This window comes from Garra rufa, chromosome 9, assembly GCF_049309525.1.
Source record: "Garra rufa chromosome 9, GarRuf1.0, whole genome shotgun sequence".
Classification (NCBI taxonomy): Eukaryota; Metazoa; Chordata; class Actinopteri; order Cypriniformes; family Cyprinidae; genus Garra; species Garra rufa.
Genome location: NC_133369.1, coordinates 29,244,462 through 29,264,751, shown reverse-complemented (window position 1 = coordinate 29,264,751; position 20,290 = coordinate 29,244,462). Strand labels below are relative to the sequence as shown.

At 35.3% G+C, this 20,290-nt stretch overlaps 3 protein-coding genes across 4 annotated transcripts in view; 2 read left to right on the top strand and 1 right to left on the bottom strand.

Moving 5' to 3' along the window:
* Positions 1–563: 563 nt before the first annotated feature.
* LOC141343212 (serum paraoxonase/arylesterase 2-like) lies at positions 564–4,032 on the top strand. Its single transcript, XM_073847813.1, has 7 exons — positions 564–572; positions 685–850; positions 1,137–1,263; positions 1,349–1,549; positions 1,643–1,724; positions 2,405–2,533; positions 3,435–4,032. The coding sequence occupies exons 1-7, from the start codon at positions 564–566 to the stop codon at positions 3,594–3,596; spliced, it is 876 nt and encodes a 291-aa protein (XP_073703914.1). The 3' UTR covers positions 3,597–4,032.
* Positions 4,033–5,123: 1,091 nt separating this feature from the next.
* Positions 5,124–18,859, bottom strand: LOC141342182 (engulfment and cell motility protein 1). The gene is made up of 7 exons (XM_073846576.1): positions 18,607–18,859; positions 13,773–13,909; positions 11,669–11,781; positions 9,189–9,296; positions 8,938–9,017; positions 5,764–5,841; positions 5,124–5,544 (listed from the first exon to the last, which is right to left on the bottom strand). The coding sequence occupies exons 2-7, from the start codon at positions 13,808–13,810 to the stop codon at positions 5,332–5,334; spliced, it is 630 nt and encodes a 209-aa protein (XP_073702677.1). The 5' UTR covers positions 13,811–13,909; positions 18,607–18,859; the 3' UTR covers positions 5,124–5,331.
* fxyd6l (FXYD domain containing ion transport regulator 6 like) overlaps positions 8,752–20,290 on the top strand; it is a 36,007-nt gene continuing 24,468 nt past the window's right edge. Inside the window, exon 1 of one of the 2 annotated variants that reach the window (XM_073846579.1) lies at positions 8,752–8,900. The gene's annotated coding sequence lies outside the window, so the exon portion shown is untranslated. The remainder of the gene's footprint in view (positions 8,901–20,290) is intronic. The other variant, XM_073846583.1, reaches the window with a different exon arrangement.

Here is a 20,290-nt window from a genome sequence, read left to right as displayed (position 1 = left end):
TAGAAGATACTTGCATGGTTTCCATCAGACAAAATATGTTAAATTTACCCTGATCTTCAAATTCAAAACGTTGCCACTCCCCAGCTCTTAATGCTTTGTTTTTCAATCTGGAGCATCAGTGAGCGTTTAACCCTTCTGTAATAGTTGCAGTCCCTGAGTTGTCCTTAATGTGAAAAGATGGATCTCAAAATCATACAGGCATTGTTGGAAAGAGTTCAAATACACAGAAATGTTGAGAAACCAAACATTTTGTAAACCTGAAGGATATTTCTGAAGAACAACGGGCAGTTTAACTGTTCAGGACTCATCACTAAACAAACAAACAAAAAAATCCATCATTCAGGTTACTACAAAGTGTTAAGAATCAAGTGTATGTAAACTTTTGAAACAACGTGTTTTGTACAATCCTTCTTATTTTGGTAAAATAATTAACATTTAGCTGATATTCTGCAAGGTGTATGTAAACTTTTGTCTTCAACTGTATATTTATGTCTGTTTAACTGTTAAATGCATGCATATTAAGCCAGCAACTATTCACACTAAGTATAATAGTATAAATAGTGATGGATAGGGTAAGTTTAAATTGATACAAACAGAATCTTATTGTATTCATACAAAGTGTAAATAGAGAAGTTATAATAAGGGTAAATTGTCTAAGAAAAGTGCCTTTTACACTTAACACAGGGTTTGAAGTATCCAGGCTTACCGTCCTACTCAGATGACCCTGGAAGGATCTACACCCTGAATCTGTTTGATCTTGATCTGAAAATTGAAGGACTAAAAATCATGGGTCAGTTTGACAAAGGCTCTTTTAATCCACATGGAATCAGCGTGTATACGGATGAAAAAGGTTTGCTTTTTGTATTAAATAAATACATTTCTGTGTTTAATTTCTGCATTTATATAAGTGTTTCTTGATTCCATAGATGTTTTAAATGTTCCATGAACAGTAATATGGTTTTGTATAATGTACAATACCTACATATGTAGTTTCCTTGTGAAATGTTAAAACTGTAAAACTAGACACTTAGCGGTCAAAAGAAGATTGGGGACAATTTGCCCTTCACTTTTAAATCATATAAACGTATACTTTTTAATAGATGTCTAATCATGTTTGAATTCTTCTGTCACTACAGATGGTGCTGTATATCTGTTTGTTGTGAATCATCCTCAAGGCAAAAGTCAAGTGGAGATTTTCCAATTTGTTGAAGGTGAAAATGTTCTTTACTACATCAAGACCATCAAGCATGAGCTCCTACACAGGTATGTGGTCTTTTACACACAATATTTCTGTAACCATAAACCTGATCAGAAATTAAATTCTTGTTTATTTATGTGCATTTGTTAGTGTGAATGATATTGTAGCTGTGGGGACCGAAAGCTTTTATGCCACCAATGATCATTACTTCATTAATGGGATTCTCAAGCTTGTGGAGCGGTTTCTGTCTTTGTCCTGGTGTGACGTCGTCTACTACAGCCCTCAAACTGTGCAGTCTGTGGCAGGAGGGTTCACATCTGCTAATGGCATAAATATCTCTCCTGATAAAAGGTAAGTTTCAGAAAAAAAAAAAATGTTTTGGATTAAAGCTCAGAACATTGTTACATTATCAACGCATCTCTCATGTCATCTTATTTATTTCAGGCATTTGTATGTGTCAGATATCCTGAAGCACAAAATTGTTGTCTTGGAAATACAGAAAAACACTGTATTGTCTCACGTAAAGGTAAACAAAAAACATATTTGTATCCCATATTTAATATAATGAGTTTTAGGCTTATTAGATGTGTTGACTTTAAAGGGATAGTTCATTAAAAAATGAAAATTCTGTCATTAATTACTCACCCTCACATTGTCCAGAACACAAATTAAGATATTTTTGATCAAATCTGAGAGCTTTCTGATCCTCCATAGACAGCAATGCAACTACCACGTTCAAGGCCCAGAAAGGCAGTAAGGACATCAATAAAATAGTCCATGTGACATCAGTGGTTTAACTTTAATTTTATGAAGCTACTTTTTGTGTCCAAAGAAAATGTAAATAATGATTGTATTCAACAATTTTTTCTCTTCTGTGTTAGTCTGTGAAGATTTCGACAGAGAGGATAACTTACAAGTTTTTGCCCAGCCTTACTAATTTGAACCAGAATATAGATGATGAACTAAGAGAGCTGGGCATTCTACGTCAGAATGCTGTTGCTGTCTATGCAGGGTCAGAAAGCACTTGGATTTGATCAAAAATATCAAAATAACTTTCTTGCGGGTTTGGAACGTCATGAGGGTGAGTAATGAATGGCCGAATTTTAAATTTTGGGTGAACTATCCCTTTAAATAAACAACAATGAAAACTCATTGCTGATGTTCTAATATTGCTATTGTTACTGCATGTTCATTTTTCTTACCCAGGAGGTTGATGTGGGGTCACTGTGTGACAACATTGAGGTGGACCGTGAATCTGGAGATCTTTGGCTGGGCTGCCACCCGAATGGTCTCAAATTCTTGCTTAGTGATCCAAATGATCCGCCGGGCTCTGAGGTGTGTGTGTGCAGCAACTAGATATTTGTTGAAGAATGTGTGTTTCATTTATTTGTTGGAAGTCAAAAGTTTACATACACCTTGCAGAATCTGCAAAATGTTAATTGTTTTGCCAAAATAAGAGGGATCATACAAAATGCATGTTATTTTTTATTTAGTACTGACCTCTACTGACCTAGTAAAGACATATGCATATAGTCCACAAGAGAAAAAAATAGTTCAATTTATAAAAATGACGTGTTCAAATGTTTACATACACTTGATTCTTAATAATGTGTTGTTATCTCAATGATCCACATTTGTGTGTTTTTATTATTATAATTTTTTTTTCAGTGATAGTTGTTCATGAGTTCCTTGTTTGTTCTGAACAGTTAAACTACCCGCTGTTCTTTGGAAAAATCTTTCAGGTCCCACTTGTTTTTCAGCGGTTTTGTGTGTTTGAACCCTTTCCAACAATGACTGTATGATTTTGAGATCCATCTTTTCACACTGAGGACAACTGAGGGACTCATATGCAACTATTACAGAAGGTTCAAATGCTCACTGATTTTGAATTTGAAGATCAGGGTAAATTTAACTTAAGAATCATATCAGCTTGTTGACGATGGACATCCGATGACCCCTTTTAGAATCAAGTGTATGTAAACTGCTGAACAGGGTCATTTTTAAAAATGTAACTCTTATTTTCTCTTGTGGACTATACGTAAAAGCCTTTTATTTAAAATATATTATTTAAGTCAGTACTGAATAAAAAATAACATGCATTTTGTATGATCTTATTTTGCTCAAATAATTGCATTTTGCAGATTCTGAAAGGTGTATGTAAACTTTTGACTTCAACTGTACTATTTGCTCTCAGGTGTAAAACAGAAAAAAAATCAATAAGTCTGTTCTTTTCTAGGTTATCAGGATTGAAAACATTCTCTCTGAAAAGCCCAAGGTGACTCAGGTATATTCAGATGACGGCAGTGTGATTGTTGGTTCTTCGGTGGCGACTCAATATGGAGAAAAGTTGCTCATTGGAACAGTTTATCAGAAAGCTTTGATCTGTGACCTTGAATAGTGAATATACTCACTTAAAGGGAAAAATAAATAAATATTTGACTTAATGTTTTTTTTTTTTATTAAACAAATTAACGACTAGACATGCTAATTCTTTTTGGATTGTTGATCTCTAAAATGTCAATTAGTTCCAATAAGTTGACATGCTATACTTGATTTAAAACTTTTATTTTTAAAATCGTATGAGTTGACGCTTCATTCGATGGACTGAAACATAGTTTAGAGTTAATTTATGACTTGATTTTACAATGTCCTATTACTTTATACCAAGAAATACTTTAATAGTACATGATGTCAGTAAAAACAATAATTTATGATAATTTATCAGTGAACTTTACAAGCAATATCCCATCAAGATTGTTTGATTGTAACTAGAGTTGTCAAACAATTAATCATGATTAATCACATATAAAATAAAATATGTTTACATACTACTATATGTGTGTTACTGTGTATTTTATGTATGTATAAATACACACACTTACATGTGTATATATAAAAAAATATGTATGTAAATATATTTATACTTGTATATAATTTTGATTATATATAAATATAAATATTTTATATATAAATCTAAAATATGTTTTCTTACTAGATACATGTATGTGTGTGTATTTATAAATACACAGTGTACACATAGTATGTAAACATAAACTTTTATTTAGGATGCGATTAATCGTGATTAATCGTTTGACAGTCGTAATAGTAACAGATAGTACTGAAATGAATGTGTTGCAACTATGATAAACACAGTGATCACTTTGGGTAGATAAAATGCAGTAGGATGTGTCTGAAATGTTTTGGATGCCTTTTCCTCATGTTGCATTCTGGTCGTTTTGACCTGGAGAGGTCTTTCTTTTTCCTGAAAATACGAGTTAAGGTTATAGCATTGGAATAAAACATACTGACTTTGCTCACACAGTGTATAACAACTTATATTGAAAAAAAAAAGAATAAGTATTTTTGTATTTTAGGTTTGTGTTATTCCTGGTGAAAACTGTAGCATCAAGCTATTTTTTTTTAAAAGCCGTTTTTTTTTTTTTGGATTGATAAATCCAAGAATGCCCAAATTGTACCTTGCAAGTATGGATGAGCGATTTTGAGCATCTTAGAATATAATATGAGGCGTATGTTGAGGAACAGGTAGGCAGTGTGGTTGTCACCAGTTTTTGAAAGAAAAAGGGCATCCAACCAAGAAAGCCAAAGGCCTTTTTAGCTTAAATGGTAAAATAAACACCTGCTATTAAATCATTACTTTATAATACATGTTTTACTGCCCTAGAAAATCAAATAATTGCAGTTTATGTGTATGTGTGTGTATATTTGTGGACCAATATGGCACTAATTGGCACTTGAATGTTGAGTGTAATTTAGTTGACTTGATTACTCTGGAATCATCCTTCTGTCCAATGACTAGCACATTTATTTAAAACAGTATTATATGTAGATATGCACTGTACTTACACAAAATGTTGTGCATGATACCAAGTTGAGTGTTCATTAAAACTGACGACTGAACAAAAAGTAACTGTGATTTTTTTCAATGTATTGAAAGGTATATCAATGAAATTGAAAACTAAGCATCACATCATAGTCACAATCTACAGGAAAATGTATGACCTGAACATAATTCTGTCCATATGAGAAGAAAAAGGTATAGCAAAAAAGAGGAAAAAGTAAGCACTCCTTACTTACAGCTGATTATTAGCATGAGTAAGGGCTTTATTCCAGTCTCAAGTGTGCTGTTGACTAAAATCGTAAACAAAGTTGTAAGTGCTGGGCTCTTTGGGAACAGGAGGAGGGACGTCAGGAATCTGAATGTTTTCGAGGTCCAATAGCCGAAGTTTCAACTCCATAGTGACCAGAGTGTCTGTATCGGATTTAGTGAGCTCACTTGTCATCTCTTTTCCCAAAAGAGCATTCAAGCCATCAATCCAAATGCAGTACTAGTGAAAAAAATAGTAAGACAAGAAAGTATTATTAAGAATGATGCATGAGTGCTAAAACAACTGATATCACAGTAGAAATACTCTTAAAGCCTTTTGATGATCACATGATGAGGTGATGTTGTTCTCTTATGAAGAACAAAGGTTCTTTATCTTTCTGTGAGACCAAGGTAAATATACATGAGTGTTCTGACCTTGTATGTCCTGTGATATACTCACCTCATGCTTGTCCGGAGCAATGAAGTTCAGAAATTCATCAGAGTTATGAAGAATGGAAAAGGACAGCTCCAGCAGCTCCTAAAAAGCAGAGGAAGAAGAAAAATGATCTCCAAGCCCAGAGTCCTGACCTAGCTTCCTTTCCCACAACTCTCATTTGCACTTTACTACAGGTGCCTTTGCACAACAGATGGCTACTGTCACCGCTACACCCTTCTCCCAAAGTCACCCAGCTGGAGTGCTGAGTTTCCAACAAGGTCAGCTTAGAACTGTAAAGTGCTACTCAAGTTTTAAAAAGAAGTTTCAAGAGAGGATTCTCCCATCTTTTATTAAAGGTTTACAGGCAAATGCATGATAATGACACAAAATCATTTGTCAATCAGTCATGCTTCATTTCAAAAAATAAAACACTTAAACATGTTAATTACTGCTCAGGCCTGCTCCCAAAAGCATCGTAAGCCGATGACATAGACCCATAGACCCATTTTTGGCCATGACTTTTTTTTTTTTTAATTAGCCTATAGAGTGTTTTACAGTGTATCATCATTTGGTCAAATTGGCAGCTCTAAACATAAACAATGCCACTGAACTGAAAGAAACTTGCATATTTTGCTGATTGTTGCTGCTGAAAAAGATCAATTATTGTCATGTTTTGGGCTGTACTAGTCGGTTGGACCAGGAAAAAAAACATTTGTAGTAATAGATTTCCAAAAGTTATAACAAATCAAGGAGAAAAGTTCAAAAAGCTGTCTGAGGAACAAAAGGTGTTTGTGGTTGGCCAGACTGAACCTAGATTTCCAGAGCGAGAATCTTGACAACATTTGTGTTTGTTCTTATCATTTAGGTTATTTAGGTAAGCTAGCTGAAATATTAGGCTAGTATTTTAATTAATATTGCTTGTATGTATCTTTATCACAATTTTATTTTAGTTTGTCAAAATATTGTGCTGTTTCCTGCTTACAAAGTCCTTCTCTATATGATTTAGCAGCTTCCACATGTTATTTCCTTGGTTTACCCTGGTGAAAAAAACTGCATATGCTGGTTGGGTAGTTTTGATGCTAGGATGCTGGTTAGGTATGTTTTTATGCTGGTTTATGCTGGTCCTTAGCTGGTTTAAGCTGGTCATGTGCTGGTCACGGACCAGCAGAAACCAGCTAAGGACCAGCTTAAACCAGCAAAGGACCAGCTTCCCAGCATCAAAACCTACCTAACCAGCATATGCTGGTTTTTTCAACAGGGTAGACAGCATAAATAAGCAGAACAACGTATTCAGTAACTGGGCAATCCATGCTGTTGTTTACATCTGAGTATCTCTAGTGTGGCCACGCAATGGGGTAACTGACCAAATCGTGATGTAAGTGGCACATGTCAGAAATTTTGAATCAGAGAGATTTCTGACATAGACAGCAAGGGTCCTACCACAGTCAATGCCCAGAAAGGTAACAAGAGCATTGACAAAATAGTCCATGTGACATCAGTGGCTTAATGGTAATTTTATGAAGCTATGAGAATACATTTTGTGCACAAAAAAACTAAAATAACGACTTTGTTCAACAATTCTCACGTGTTACCATCTTCCGCCATTATCAAGATTCCCATAGCGTGAGGACCCTTGCTGTCTATGCAGGGTCAGAAAGCTCTCAGATTTAATAAGAAATATCTTAATTTGTGTTCTCAAGATGAACGAAGGTCTTATGGGTTTGGAACCACATGAGGTTAAGTAATTAATGACAGAATTCAGTTTTCATTTTGAGGTTAAATATCCCTTTAATTGTCAGTGGTGTAATGTAACAAAGTAATAAGTATTTTTGGGAGTATCTGTACTTTACTTGAGTTTTTATTTTTCAGTCTACTTTTACTTTTACTCCAATACATTTCCTAATTAAAATGTATCCTTTAACTCCGATACATTTCCCCGAAGCATATTTGTTACTTACTACAAAATAGAAGTCAGAGATTTGCAAAACTGTATGAAAAAAAAAGAAAGAAAATCTCAAAAGTATTGCATTCAATCTAGAAAGTGCTGGCTCACAAAAATGTTGCATTTGCATTGACATGTTGTTTTCTTTCTTTCTCCTATTTATTTCCGTCACAAAAGTTTTTAAGCAAACACAAAGTTTATAAACTCATAAGGGTTAAAACTCACAATTCTGACTTTTTGTCTCACGAATGTGAAATCTCGCAATTCTGACTTATTTTCAGGAAATTCTTGCTTTTTATTCACAGAATTGCGTGGTACAAACATGCAATATCGAGAAATAATATCAGAATTGCGAAATATAAACTCAGAATTCCAACCTTTTTTGTCTCAGAAATTGATGATATGATAAAGTATGTATTTCGCAATTCCGCTTTTTCGCAATTGCGAGTTTGTATCTCACAAATCTGACTTTTTTCCTTACAAATGCAAGTTTGTATCTCGCAATTCTGATTTCTGACAAAAATGGATGATATAAATTCGCAATTGAGAAAAGAATTTAGCATTTACTTGTACTTTTACTTTCAATACTTAAGTACATTCAAGATTAAATATCAGTAAGACTTTTACTCAAGTAATATGGTGACTTCAACTTCTACCAAAGTCGTTTTCTGGTAAGATATCTGTACTTTTACTTAAGTATGTCTTTCAGGTTCTTTATACACTACTGTTAATTGTATATAGCGGGGACAAGTTATCTCTTTCTTCAGCGTGAGAAATACGCCTATAAGGTGTGGCATGTGAGCGTGTGAACTGCTTGAAATGCGTGAGTGCATGAGACTTGAGAGCCCGGTTTTATCCTTTTTTGAAAGCCTAGAAAGACACCTGTTGACATGTATGGTCAAAGAGAATAAGGTGCCATTCATACAAAACACGTTTTTGCCTTAAGTTTACTCAGTCCTTTATCCACATCTAACCACTAGATGGCGTCATGTGGACTTCATTGCAATTGCTGGATCAATTGCTGATTGTTTTCAGCTGTTGACGTGTTTGAGGGCACTGTTGTACTCTTGCATTGTTCTGTCTAAAGGTGTTTTTTCTTAACTAGTTAACATCTTGAGTTGAAGCCTGTAATTCTCTGCAACACTCTTCAGTAAAATCAGCCTGCCTTGCGTGCTCTGAGTTTGGATTCTCTACAACTACAGTAGTCCTGCCCTGTCTGGTGAGTTTAGTTGCTTATTGCAATAATGAATTCTTACCTTATTCTTAAGTGCTCCTTTCTCCCTCATGTGTGGGCAGTCTTTACCCGTGACCACTGCTTTGATATCTGCTACTGTCACTGGATGTAGAACAATGTTATGTAGAGTTAGTGTCTAAAATGAGCATGTTTAGTACTAGTCTGACTCAAGCTTGTGGGTCAATATGGCATCAGCAATCAATGTGATGAATAATACAAGCCAGTATAGATAAAAAAGGACAGTAATATTAATTTACAATGGCAAATACCTACCTTTGTCCTGGAGAGAGTCGTGCGATATTTGTCCTTGTGAGAATTCCTCTATGTCTCCATAGTGTAACACTTTGTGGTTTGGTGATAGACGGCAATACCAGAACTTGTCTAGATGAGAAGATGGATACAGATACAAATATGCGTGTTATATACTGTGCAAGTTCTTGCATCTTGCTTTTTGATGTCCTCACTGATCTATTCTGATTAGATTTGATCTTTTTCCACTAGCTGGTTAACAGTACTGTAAATGAAGATCATATTTTAATTAAAGCAGCAGTGACCTGAGAAAATCACTTCTGATTAAAAGCATCATTAAGTCTGTGCTTGTAAATAACTGGCTGCCCTTTCATGCTGAATACTTGATGAATATTTCATATCGATAGGTTTTGAAATAAACATGATTAGGAATAAAGAGGTCACATTTATAATATAGATTTCACTCACTACTCTCTCTTTTAAAAAAATTTTTTTTTGGTGAATAAGACAGGTGCAGTGAAGCATTTGCATATACAGTTGCAATCAAAATTATTCAACCCCCTTGACCTGCAAGACATTTTGCTGCAGAGAACAACATTTTGTGAAAACAATTCAACAAAGGCATCAGTAAACTATTAAAGAAAGCTTATGAATACACATTTGAGTAATTCTGAGAACGTAAGTTGATGAATAGAGAAAGAAAAATCTAATTGGCTCTAAACATTCATGTTCAAAATTATTCAACCCCTGAAAGTAAATTTGGTGTAGAATCTTTTATTCTTTAAAACCACCAATAAACACTGCCTGGAAGTGTTTAGATGCTTCTGTCACCTTTCTGCTGCAATCTTGGGCCATTCCTCCCCTGAAAAAGCTTTCAGATCATTGATAATCTTTGGTTTTTACTTTGCCACTGCTTGCTTCAAATTCAACCATGTATTTTCAATGAGAATTAAATCTGCAAACTGAACAGGCCACTTAAAAACATTCTATGACTGATCCCTGAACCAAGTAGATTTGAACGTACAGTAGTCAACATTCGAAGTGGATCAAAAAAGTTCATAAGAAGTTGTCCTAAGATAAGAATGGGTATTCTTTTTGGTTTTAGGACAAATTTGATGAAAGGTTTTGATCCACTTCGAATGTTGACTACTGTATACTTTGGGATGATTGTACTGCAGGAATGTCCATTGATTATTAGCTTCAGACATTGCACAAAAGACATCACAATGTTTGCCAAAATGGTCTGATACTTTAATAAATCCATGATATCCTTTGTGTGGTCGTGTTTTCCACTTCATGCTACAGTAAAACAACCATGGAGGTTTGATGATGGAGATGGTGTTCTTCGGCTTATAAATTTTGCCATTTTTGCACCAGACATACCTCTGATCCATACATCCAAAAAGTTCCAGTTTGGTCACATCACTCCATAAAACATTCTTCCAGAACACCACAGGTCTATCCAAATGAATTTTAGCATGTTCAAGGCAGACTTTTTGTTCTTCTTGGTCAAGAATGGTATTCAGCAAGATTCCTCAACATGAAGACCATACTTGTCTAGTGTTCTTCTTTTACATAGCATTGAAATGTATTTCCTCCTTTTGTCTGGTTGTCCTGCAAGTCTTTAGCTGTACATTGCAAGTTTTTCTCAGTTGATTTGATCAAACATTTTATGATATTGTGCTTTTTTGTTCAACACCCTCAAAGGTTTTCTGGTTCAACACACTTTAATCTAAGGAATACGGCTGCCAGCTGTGTCTCTAGGAACTTGTAATGTCTTAGAAATCTTGATGTAGTTTTAGACTTTCTAATATAGCAAACTATTTCTTCTATTTTGCGTGAGCTCTGTTGACTTTACCATATTTGCTACTCATCTTCAGTACATGCATGAGCTAAGAGTATAGGCTACTATGTGTAACACCCCAAGCTAATTCCATTTTTAATAAGTTTATAAAGGCTTAATTATGTTTTAAGACAATTTTGTTCCTGACCATAAAAATAAACAGCGATGTTGTCTTAAACAGCAATGTTGAATAGGGGTTGAATAATTCTGACATAGCTGTGTTATTAAAAAATCATATAACTCAAAAACATTATATATTGACATTATCACTTCTAATATGCCAGAAAACTGTTGTAGATGCAATTTAGTCCTGGATCTTTATAAAGAGCAAAAATCATTTGTAAAATACTGCAGTCTCTGGGGGGGTTGAATAATTTTGATTGCAACTGTAGGCTGTTGTTGTGTATCCCAAATACAGAATGAGATCATCCTTTTAATATTGATATCCTTAATTTGTGTTTTAATGTAATGCATTATCAAACAGACCAAGCATTAGGTCAGGGGACCCTAAGCCTGTGATGCCCTATATTTGAGTAGATTATTAAAATTGTGCATAATATGAATAGACGTTAGCCATGGGAAGAGTTCAAATAGTGTCTTTGTATAGCGTAAGTTTACCAGTGCACATGTAATTGTATCCTGATTTTGAACGAGAACTGACCTTGTCTGCGCCGAGCGCTGATCTTCCTAAAGCAGGTCCCCTCACACAGGCGGTTCAACCTCTGCTGTTTAATCAGCTCGATCACCTCTGGCTGGAGCTTCTCTCGCAGTTCTCTTTAGGAATTGAAATCAGACATATTACCTTGAACCAGCAACAAACCAGTGGCTCATCATGCCAAGAACACACTCTTACTTTTAAAAACGTGGGAAGCAGCAGCTTGCTAAAGTCAGAATTGTGAGAGAGAATACCAGTCAAAAGTTTTTAAATGGTAAGATTAAGTTTTTTTTTTTAAATGTCTCTTCTGCTCACCAAGCCTCCATTAATGTTTTCTAAAATTTATTTCTGTGATCCAAGCTATTTAAAACAGTTGAGTACTTTTTTTTTCAGGATTTTTTGATGAATAGAAAGATCTAAAGATCAGCATTTATCTGAAATAAAAAAAAAACAGTTGTGACTTTATACCATTCAAAAGCTATTTTTTGCTGTTATTTTTCAAGGATGCTTTTAAATTGATCATAAGTTAAACATTCTATTTATCAAAGAAACCTGAAAAAATTCTACTCTGCTGTTTTGAACATCATAATATTAATGTTTTTTGAGCAGCAAATCAGAATATTACAATTATTTCTGAAGGATCATGTGACACTGAAGACAAGTAATGATGCTAAAAATTCAGCTTTGAAATCACAGGAATCAATTATATTTTAAAATATATTCAAATAGAAAACGGTTCTTTTAAATAGTAAAAATATTTCAAAATTGTACTGTTTTTGCTGCCCTTTGGATCAAATAAATGCAGCCTTGGTGAGCAGAAGAGACTTGAAAAAATATTAATCTTATCTGTTTAAAAGCTTTTGACTGGTAGTGTATAAAGTCACAATTCTTTTTTTCTTTTTTTTTTTTCGAATTCAGACTTTTTTTTCTCGCAAATGTGAGTTTAAAAAGTCCAATTTTGAGTTAAAAACAGATGTTCTCAGATTTGAGAGTTTACAATTCTCAGTTCTGACTTAACTCAAAATTGCGTGTTTCTCAATTCGGAGAAAAAAAAAAAATCAGAATTGTGAGTTTTTATCTTGCAATATAGTTTATATATTTGACCCTGGACCACAAAACCAGTCATGAGGTTAAATTTTACAAAACTGAGATGTATACATCATATGAAAGCTCAATAAATAAGCTTTCTATTGATATATGGTTTGGGACAATATTTGGTCGAGATACAACTATTTGAATATCTGGAATCTGAGGGTGCAAAAAAAATCTAAATATTGAGAAAATCACCTTTAAAGTTCTCCAAATTAAGTTCTTAACAATGCATATTACTAATCAAAAATTACATTTTGATATATTTATAGTAGGAATTTTACAAAAAATCTTCATGGAACATGATCTTTACTTAATTTCCTAATGATTTTTGGCATAAAAGAAAAATCTATAATTTTGACCCATACAATGTATTTTTGGCTATTGCTACAACTACACCTCAGCGACTTAAGACTGGTTTTGTGGTCCAGGGTCACATATTACAATTCTGGAAAACAAAAAGTCTAAATTTCAAGGAAAAAAGTCGCAATTACCTTATTTTTATTTTTTATTTAGTGGCAGAAATGGTTTCCAATAGAAAGCTCTCAGTTTTCATCAAAAATATCTTTGTTCTGAAGATGAACAAAGGTCTTACAGGTTTTGGAAGGACATCAAGGGGAGTACTTAATGACAGAATTTTAATTTTTGGATGAACTGTCTCTTTAAAGCTTTTCTTCAGTTTTATGCTGACTTTTAAAAGTTGACTTTCTTTTAATGTGGCACAGCATTTTTAAAAAAGCAAAAAAAGAAAAGCCGTATGAAGCAGAGTGGTGTTTTACGTAGAAAAAAAAAAAGAATCACGGTGGATATGAAGAGAAATGTTTTTGGAATATAGTGGCTAGTCCATTAGTTAATGGCCAGCTATCACCGTAAGATGCATTTAGCAGAGTATACACTTAAGGAAAATTAATTATGAACTAAGAAAGATACTGACGCCTGACAGGACATTCATAACCAGCAGTGTATTGCTTTATTCATGAAGTCCGAATGCGGTTTCTAGACTATAAGAGCATGTACTTACAGCATCGGCCGTGATTTAGGGTCGTCCTGGCTCAACATTTCTGACTTCAGCAAGGGCCTATGAGGCCTGACACTGTCCACTCTGTTAAACTGCAGTGTGACACTTTGCGTGGCGTTCCTTTTCTGTTTTTTCTCCGCCTAAAACAGGTGAAAATGGTGAAAACATAGTCCTTCAAATGATTGAATCAACACACTTTTTTTTGCTTTGTTCATGACATGATTGTCTTTGGCTTGAAGGCCTGGAGGCTTCACCATGCAGCTGCCATTTGAGTTCACTGTGTTGAGGAGTGTTTTGTGATTTAACAACATTTGCTGTTGGCTACACTGCAGTTTATTCAGTCTCAGTCTTCTCTTTTGTAGTACTTTATCTGTGTGGCCTAATGGAGTTTTTCTTTATCTCAGACCATGCATGCGTTTGTGTGGCCGTTGGGCACGGGCCTGGGGTCTGGCAGGGGATACTGAGAAGCTCTATGGGATTAAGGCCCAGTCAGTCTAATCTCCAACAGTGCTGTGACACAGTCAGAGCCTGAGGAGAAACATACTGACATAGTGCACTGAGGAGAGTGGGCCACTAATGTCTGTATAAAAGACACATTGGTTGTGGTTAGTTGCGCGGTTGCCATGTGTTTTGTCTTATTGCACTGTACAGAATGTTTCAATCATGTTACAGCATCTGCTTCTGTTTTAAATCTTCAAGATTTCCACTGTTTGAGAGTTTCTTTATCAATAAGTAAATTCATGGTGGTCAAAAAAAAAAAGTGCAATACAGTTTTCATTCAAGGTTTTAACTTTCACTATTTTGAATTTTACTCTTAAGATGATGATGATTTTTTTTAAATGGTGTTTGACAATGTTTTCTTTTTAATGATAGAGTGTTACTATCAGGATCCGAAATTTAACTTTTCTAAAACAAAAAAGGGGCAATATTTGCGTTTTGTTTATATTTGTGAGGGCAATTTTTATAATTGTCATATTATTATAATCAAAATACTGTATTTTCTTTAATGCCAAATACTTAAATTTACCCGATTACTTAAATGACTATTTTAACTGTTGTCAATAACAATAGACTGTTTTAAAATTGCATCTAAATTGTACATTTAAAAAAAAACAGAAGCTCATATAGGGCTTCGATATCATGACAAAACCATTATTCTAGATTATTGCTCTTTATAATGTAATAATGATTATTAATATCGATATAGAAAACAATATAAATAAGTTTTAGGCATATTTTGGCTTCACAGAAAAACATTTTGGTCCATGAGGTTAGTCTAGTCTAACACAAGTTATGGAAAACTCCCATTATAATCAATGAAGATACGAAATTAATCTTTATTTACATCGTTGAGGCAATTCGTGAATCAACAGCTCAGACGTTTGATTGGCCGATGCATTCCTTTCAAGTTCTACAGAAATGCATTTGATTGGTTATAAGACTCAACGCTGCACAAAACAGTTTAAAAGTTTACATCTGATGCAGTGTGAGTGAATTTTATTGTGACAGACGTAATATATTGTTTAACTGTGCGGGAGCATTTTTTGCCCCCTTTGTCTTGAATTTATGGGGCATTTTTGTTCATTTTGGTGGAATTTTTGTTGCAAGCCCTCTTAATTTCCGACCCTGGTTGCTATGTCAGACAAGCCATCTGCTCTCAATCAGGCAACACGTTCTCATGTTCACAACTGACAATGCGCAGACAGACAAGCCAGAACAGGTAACTTTTGGTATGAAACAAAGTCTCAGCCTTTTAATTTGGTCTTTCTTTTTTTTTTTAAAGAAATTCAAACGATAAATACCATTTTGTGGCTCTTTAATGAGTCGTGACAGATCGCTGTAGCGCCTTAGTACAAACGGCATGTTAACCGATCATCTGTTCTTCTTTCCTAGTTATAGCCTGAATTATAACATGAATGAACATCAGAAGGTATCTTGTTTTAACTTCGAAAAGAATCAAAACTAACCATTTTAAGTTCAAGTCCGCTGGTGTTAATATACTCTCCGGTCAGGTTTGTTTGTCAGACGACAGTCTCGCGTAGCCAGACCTTCAGACTGACGGCTGAAGGTCTGGAACTCACGGCAGCTTTCATTGGCCAAGTCCCGCCCATAAGACCGTTTAATCGACATGTCAAACAACCAATCACAGTTCGTTTCGTTCAGCGTCACGTTTCTGTGCGTGGAAATGCCCCCACAACAACAGACTGGCGTGCAACAAGTCAGTCATTGAAATAACCAGCATTGAAAGATAACGAAGAAGAGGGAGAACAAGCAGTAAGTCAGTAATTTGTTCGCGAACGTCACGTGTATAACAACAATGGCGTCTGCATAAGCACATTTTAGCAAAATGCCGAGTAAATCAGTCTACGCTTTGTTTCCCGGCGGACCGAAAATAAACGCGACACTCGCGTCTTCCGAAATCCGATCAAATTCAACTAATCAGATGAAGACTTCGACATTCCTGAAGTGTTTCCAGTTAAGCGTACCATATGCATCAGACGTTTAGCCAACGTTCCTTGGGCGTGACGTCTGAGGCTGAGACTAGTCAGACGACGACGACAACAACGAAGTCAGATTCGGCGTTACGATTGGTCAGATCGCCTGTCAATCAAACTTCCCACGAAAGATCAGTTGACACAGTCAAACCAAAATTTATTCAGACGCCAACATTTCTTACATTATATGTAGTTTAGAAAATGGTAATAAAATATGACAAGAACTCAGAGCTCAACTTGATGATGTCAGATAACTTTGATGGAAAGGTATGTAATGTATTACAATCAACCAAAAATTCAGACCACTGTTAGTATGATAATATCTACACAACTATCAACATTTTGTTGACCAGTAATTACCAAGAAATGCTTAATTTTGTAAGTCTGTGGTGTAAAAAGGTCGCGTTAGCAATTCAAGAAAAAAAACACTTAGTCCCCCTGAAATCAAAATTAAAGTTTTTTTTGGCTTTTAGTATGAATATATTATCCTTAAGATTATCTATAAGCTAGTGTGCTTCAAAACAACGACAAAATTCGTGTTTACAAGATATGGGCATTCAAAACTTAGTCTCGTCACTTCCGCCAATATGAATCAACGATTTTGATGATATCACCGTGCACTTCAGTTTCTCATCAAACGTTCTGTCCAATCAAATGCTCTCTAGAGTCCGTATTGTCCCGCCCCCTACACAGAGACGCAATACATGGAGCAGATCATATGTGCGATCGGCATGTATTAAACTACACAGCCTCAGCATAATTATGAGTTTCATATTGAATCTGTGGGGTAATTTATTAGTCTGTGGCTGTCATCATAAGCTACAAATGCGGCTTTTCCGAGCTTAACGGCTCTGGCCCGAAGAGATATAAATAACTCTATTGGCTATTCAAAATAAGTGGGCGGGGCTGGGTGATATGTTTTTGTTTCAGTTAAAAGCACGTCACCACATAGAATAACGCTGTGTGTTTCAAGGCACTTCAGTGGACCTTTAAGCAAAGCATGGTCTGGTCAAAGTGTCTGAATAATTCCTGGTCCCAAATTTGTATTAGTTTTAATAGTAGTCCACTGTATGAAGAATTTTTGGGTATAATATGTCACAGTTTACTTTATTTTGCTATCCAATAATTTTTGGTTTGACTGTGTATTTAAGCATGTCATTCTGGAAATACATTTTAGTGACTCAATACTGTATGTGAAAACAGTATGTGAAAACATGAAACCCAAATATCAGTTTATTCTGGTATATCTCGGATTAGACTGTTACAGGATGGAAATATTTTTGGGGGTTAATAAAACAAGACCAAGCGGACTAAAAATGTTTCTAAGAACAATCAAGTTTCAAAGAATGTAATTAATTAATAATTTATTATTAATAGTAAATATTAAATTAAATGGCCCAATTTACATTTGTAAATTTTCCGTACAGAGTATGCCAGGATATTTTTTCCAGTGTAACACATCTTAAAAAAAAAAAAGATCAATATTATCATCAATACTACTAATTATTATTGTTAATGTATTATATATTAATAAGTAATTATTTAATAATAATTAGATTAATTTAATACAATAATACATTAAACAATTATTTATTGTCAATAAATTAATGTTTGGCAACACATCTCAGGATCAGGATCTCCGGAAAGTTACTTAATTTCTCAGCTAAGGTCCGATGTGCTTAGACTGTTTTTATTGCAAGATCATATAAATATTATCATAAATATCTAGTAAGGCCATATTTAATTGTATGATATAAAATATATAACATTTTAATATATGGCTACAATTAATTATTCTGACTTTTTCCACCCTGTGTCAAATTGATTTCATACACAGCCTGTCCAGACAAACAGATGAGACCTCTAAATGGTAAAAATATTCATGCATAGCAGCGCTATCAGTCACCAGTATAAATAAAATGATAGTGGAGCCTGTAATATTATCAAGCAATGAGCAATAATTCACCCCTCCCAGTGACAAACAAAGCAAAAGACTACTGAAGACATGAGATATAAATAGCTTCACCAAAAAGCAGGGAGACCTTAAACATGATTAGTAATTAGAAATTGTTTAAATTTTATAACAAAACCAAAATATCTGATATCATTCTATGAATTTGGATAATAAAGCTCAGATCTGATCTGTTTTTACAGATGCTATCTTTATCATACAAATGTGAAATGACTGTACAATACTTAAAAACAAATAATAACATATGCTGTATGTGATCATGCAGTGCTTCCAGTAACAAAACATTACCAAATCATTCAGTTCTTCGACTACTCATGTGATTCTCAGGTTATGGTGTGAGTAGAGTCATTCAAAGGCTCGCTGTACTTACATGTCACAGCCATGTCCGGTGTGTCAATGCTGAACCTGCATGTGTATATACAGTAGAAAAGGACTGAACCATAAACACTGCTATCTGGTCACAGTGTCAATAGGGCGAAAGCGAAATAATGCAGGCAACTGCAGATGCTCTTACAGCCTTAAAAGTAGAAGATCCTCTCTGCTTTAGGGTATGAGAAGAACGAGGACAAACAAAGTAGTAGAACCCAGTGTAGTATTTCCCATTGACTCCTCACTGAAAGAGACTCAGTTCTGAATCATAAGAATGCTGCTTTGCTTATGTTTATATGAGCGAGCCGCACCGATTGGACAGATGCCTTCGTGGTGCCAGCCAATGAACAGCTGGCTATGGTCACATGGGTAGATCACAGAGGGGAGAGCATGAGCAGGTTGGATGGGGGATGGGGGAGGACAGGACCAAAAGATAATGACTTAGACCTTCTGACTGGCTAAATTGCAGAGGGCTTGTGCTGCTGGATATCAGGAGCACCGTCAGATACAAACGCCCATGTTGAGAGTCTATGATATTTATTGGGAAAAGAAGAAAAGGTGTGACAAAGAGGAAACCCTGAGATCCAGTAGCATCATTCTCCTCAAAGCAAAAGCCAGGGGTGTAGTCATTAGAATTCTGTTGTCATGGAAACCAGTTCAGTGTGGCCTGTCGGGCTGGTGGCGGGACTCTCTGTCTACCCCTGCCTTACACAATAAGAGCCTCGCAGGCTCTTACTCGCTCTTTCACTACGCTCACATCTTCTCCGTCTCCTATAGAGATGCTGTATGTAAGCGAGTTTGACAAGGCCACATCAGATCTGAGTGGTGATGCTGTGATTCATGAGCTGCATTAAGTGTTTGTTAGTATGAGGACGGATTTGAATTTCAGATGTTTTTGGTTAAGATAAAGGTCAGTCACCAGGTAAGGGATGAGCCATAGGGTTGGTTTGAATATAGAATTCAGCGGGGGTTTTTTTCCTTCTGCATTTTATGGTGCAGCCCTGTTTATGTTAAAGGGGACATCGGATGCAAAATTCACTTTTACATGGTGTTTGCGTATAAGTGTCTTAGCAGTATGTGAACACAACCACCTTACAATGACAAATCCATTAACTTTTTTTTTACCTCCCCCCCCAAAAAAAAAAAACCAAACGCTCTCAATTATCAAGGCGTTTTGATTTTGAGCAGTATGATGTCATACTGTTTAAGCCCCGCCCATGGCCACTGACGGACCTTCCTGTATTAGCATATTTCCTCCTTAAGCCAGTTGTACGCTGTCTGCCATTTTCTCTGCGCTCAAGCAGCTGTAGCGACAACAATGTCTTGTAAGCAATGCAGGTGTTTTGTAGTTGGATGTAGAAGTGAACATAAGGGGCTTCATTTTCTCCCAACATCAGAGCCATTGAGGACACTAATTGGATTAGTTTTGTTTTTGATGGTGATGCACCACTGAATACACAAAACGAGAGGGGGTGGGGTGAGCAATAGCTCATTATCATTTACACCGCGTTCCAAATTATTATGCAAATTGTATGTAAGTGTCATAAACACACAGTTTTTTGTTTTTCAATTAAACTCATGGATGGTATTGTGTCTCATGGCTCTTTGGATCACTGAAATGAATCTCAGACACCTGTGATAAATAGTTTGCCAAATGAGCCCAATTAAAGGAAAAGTACTTAAGA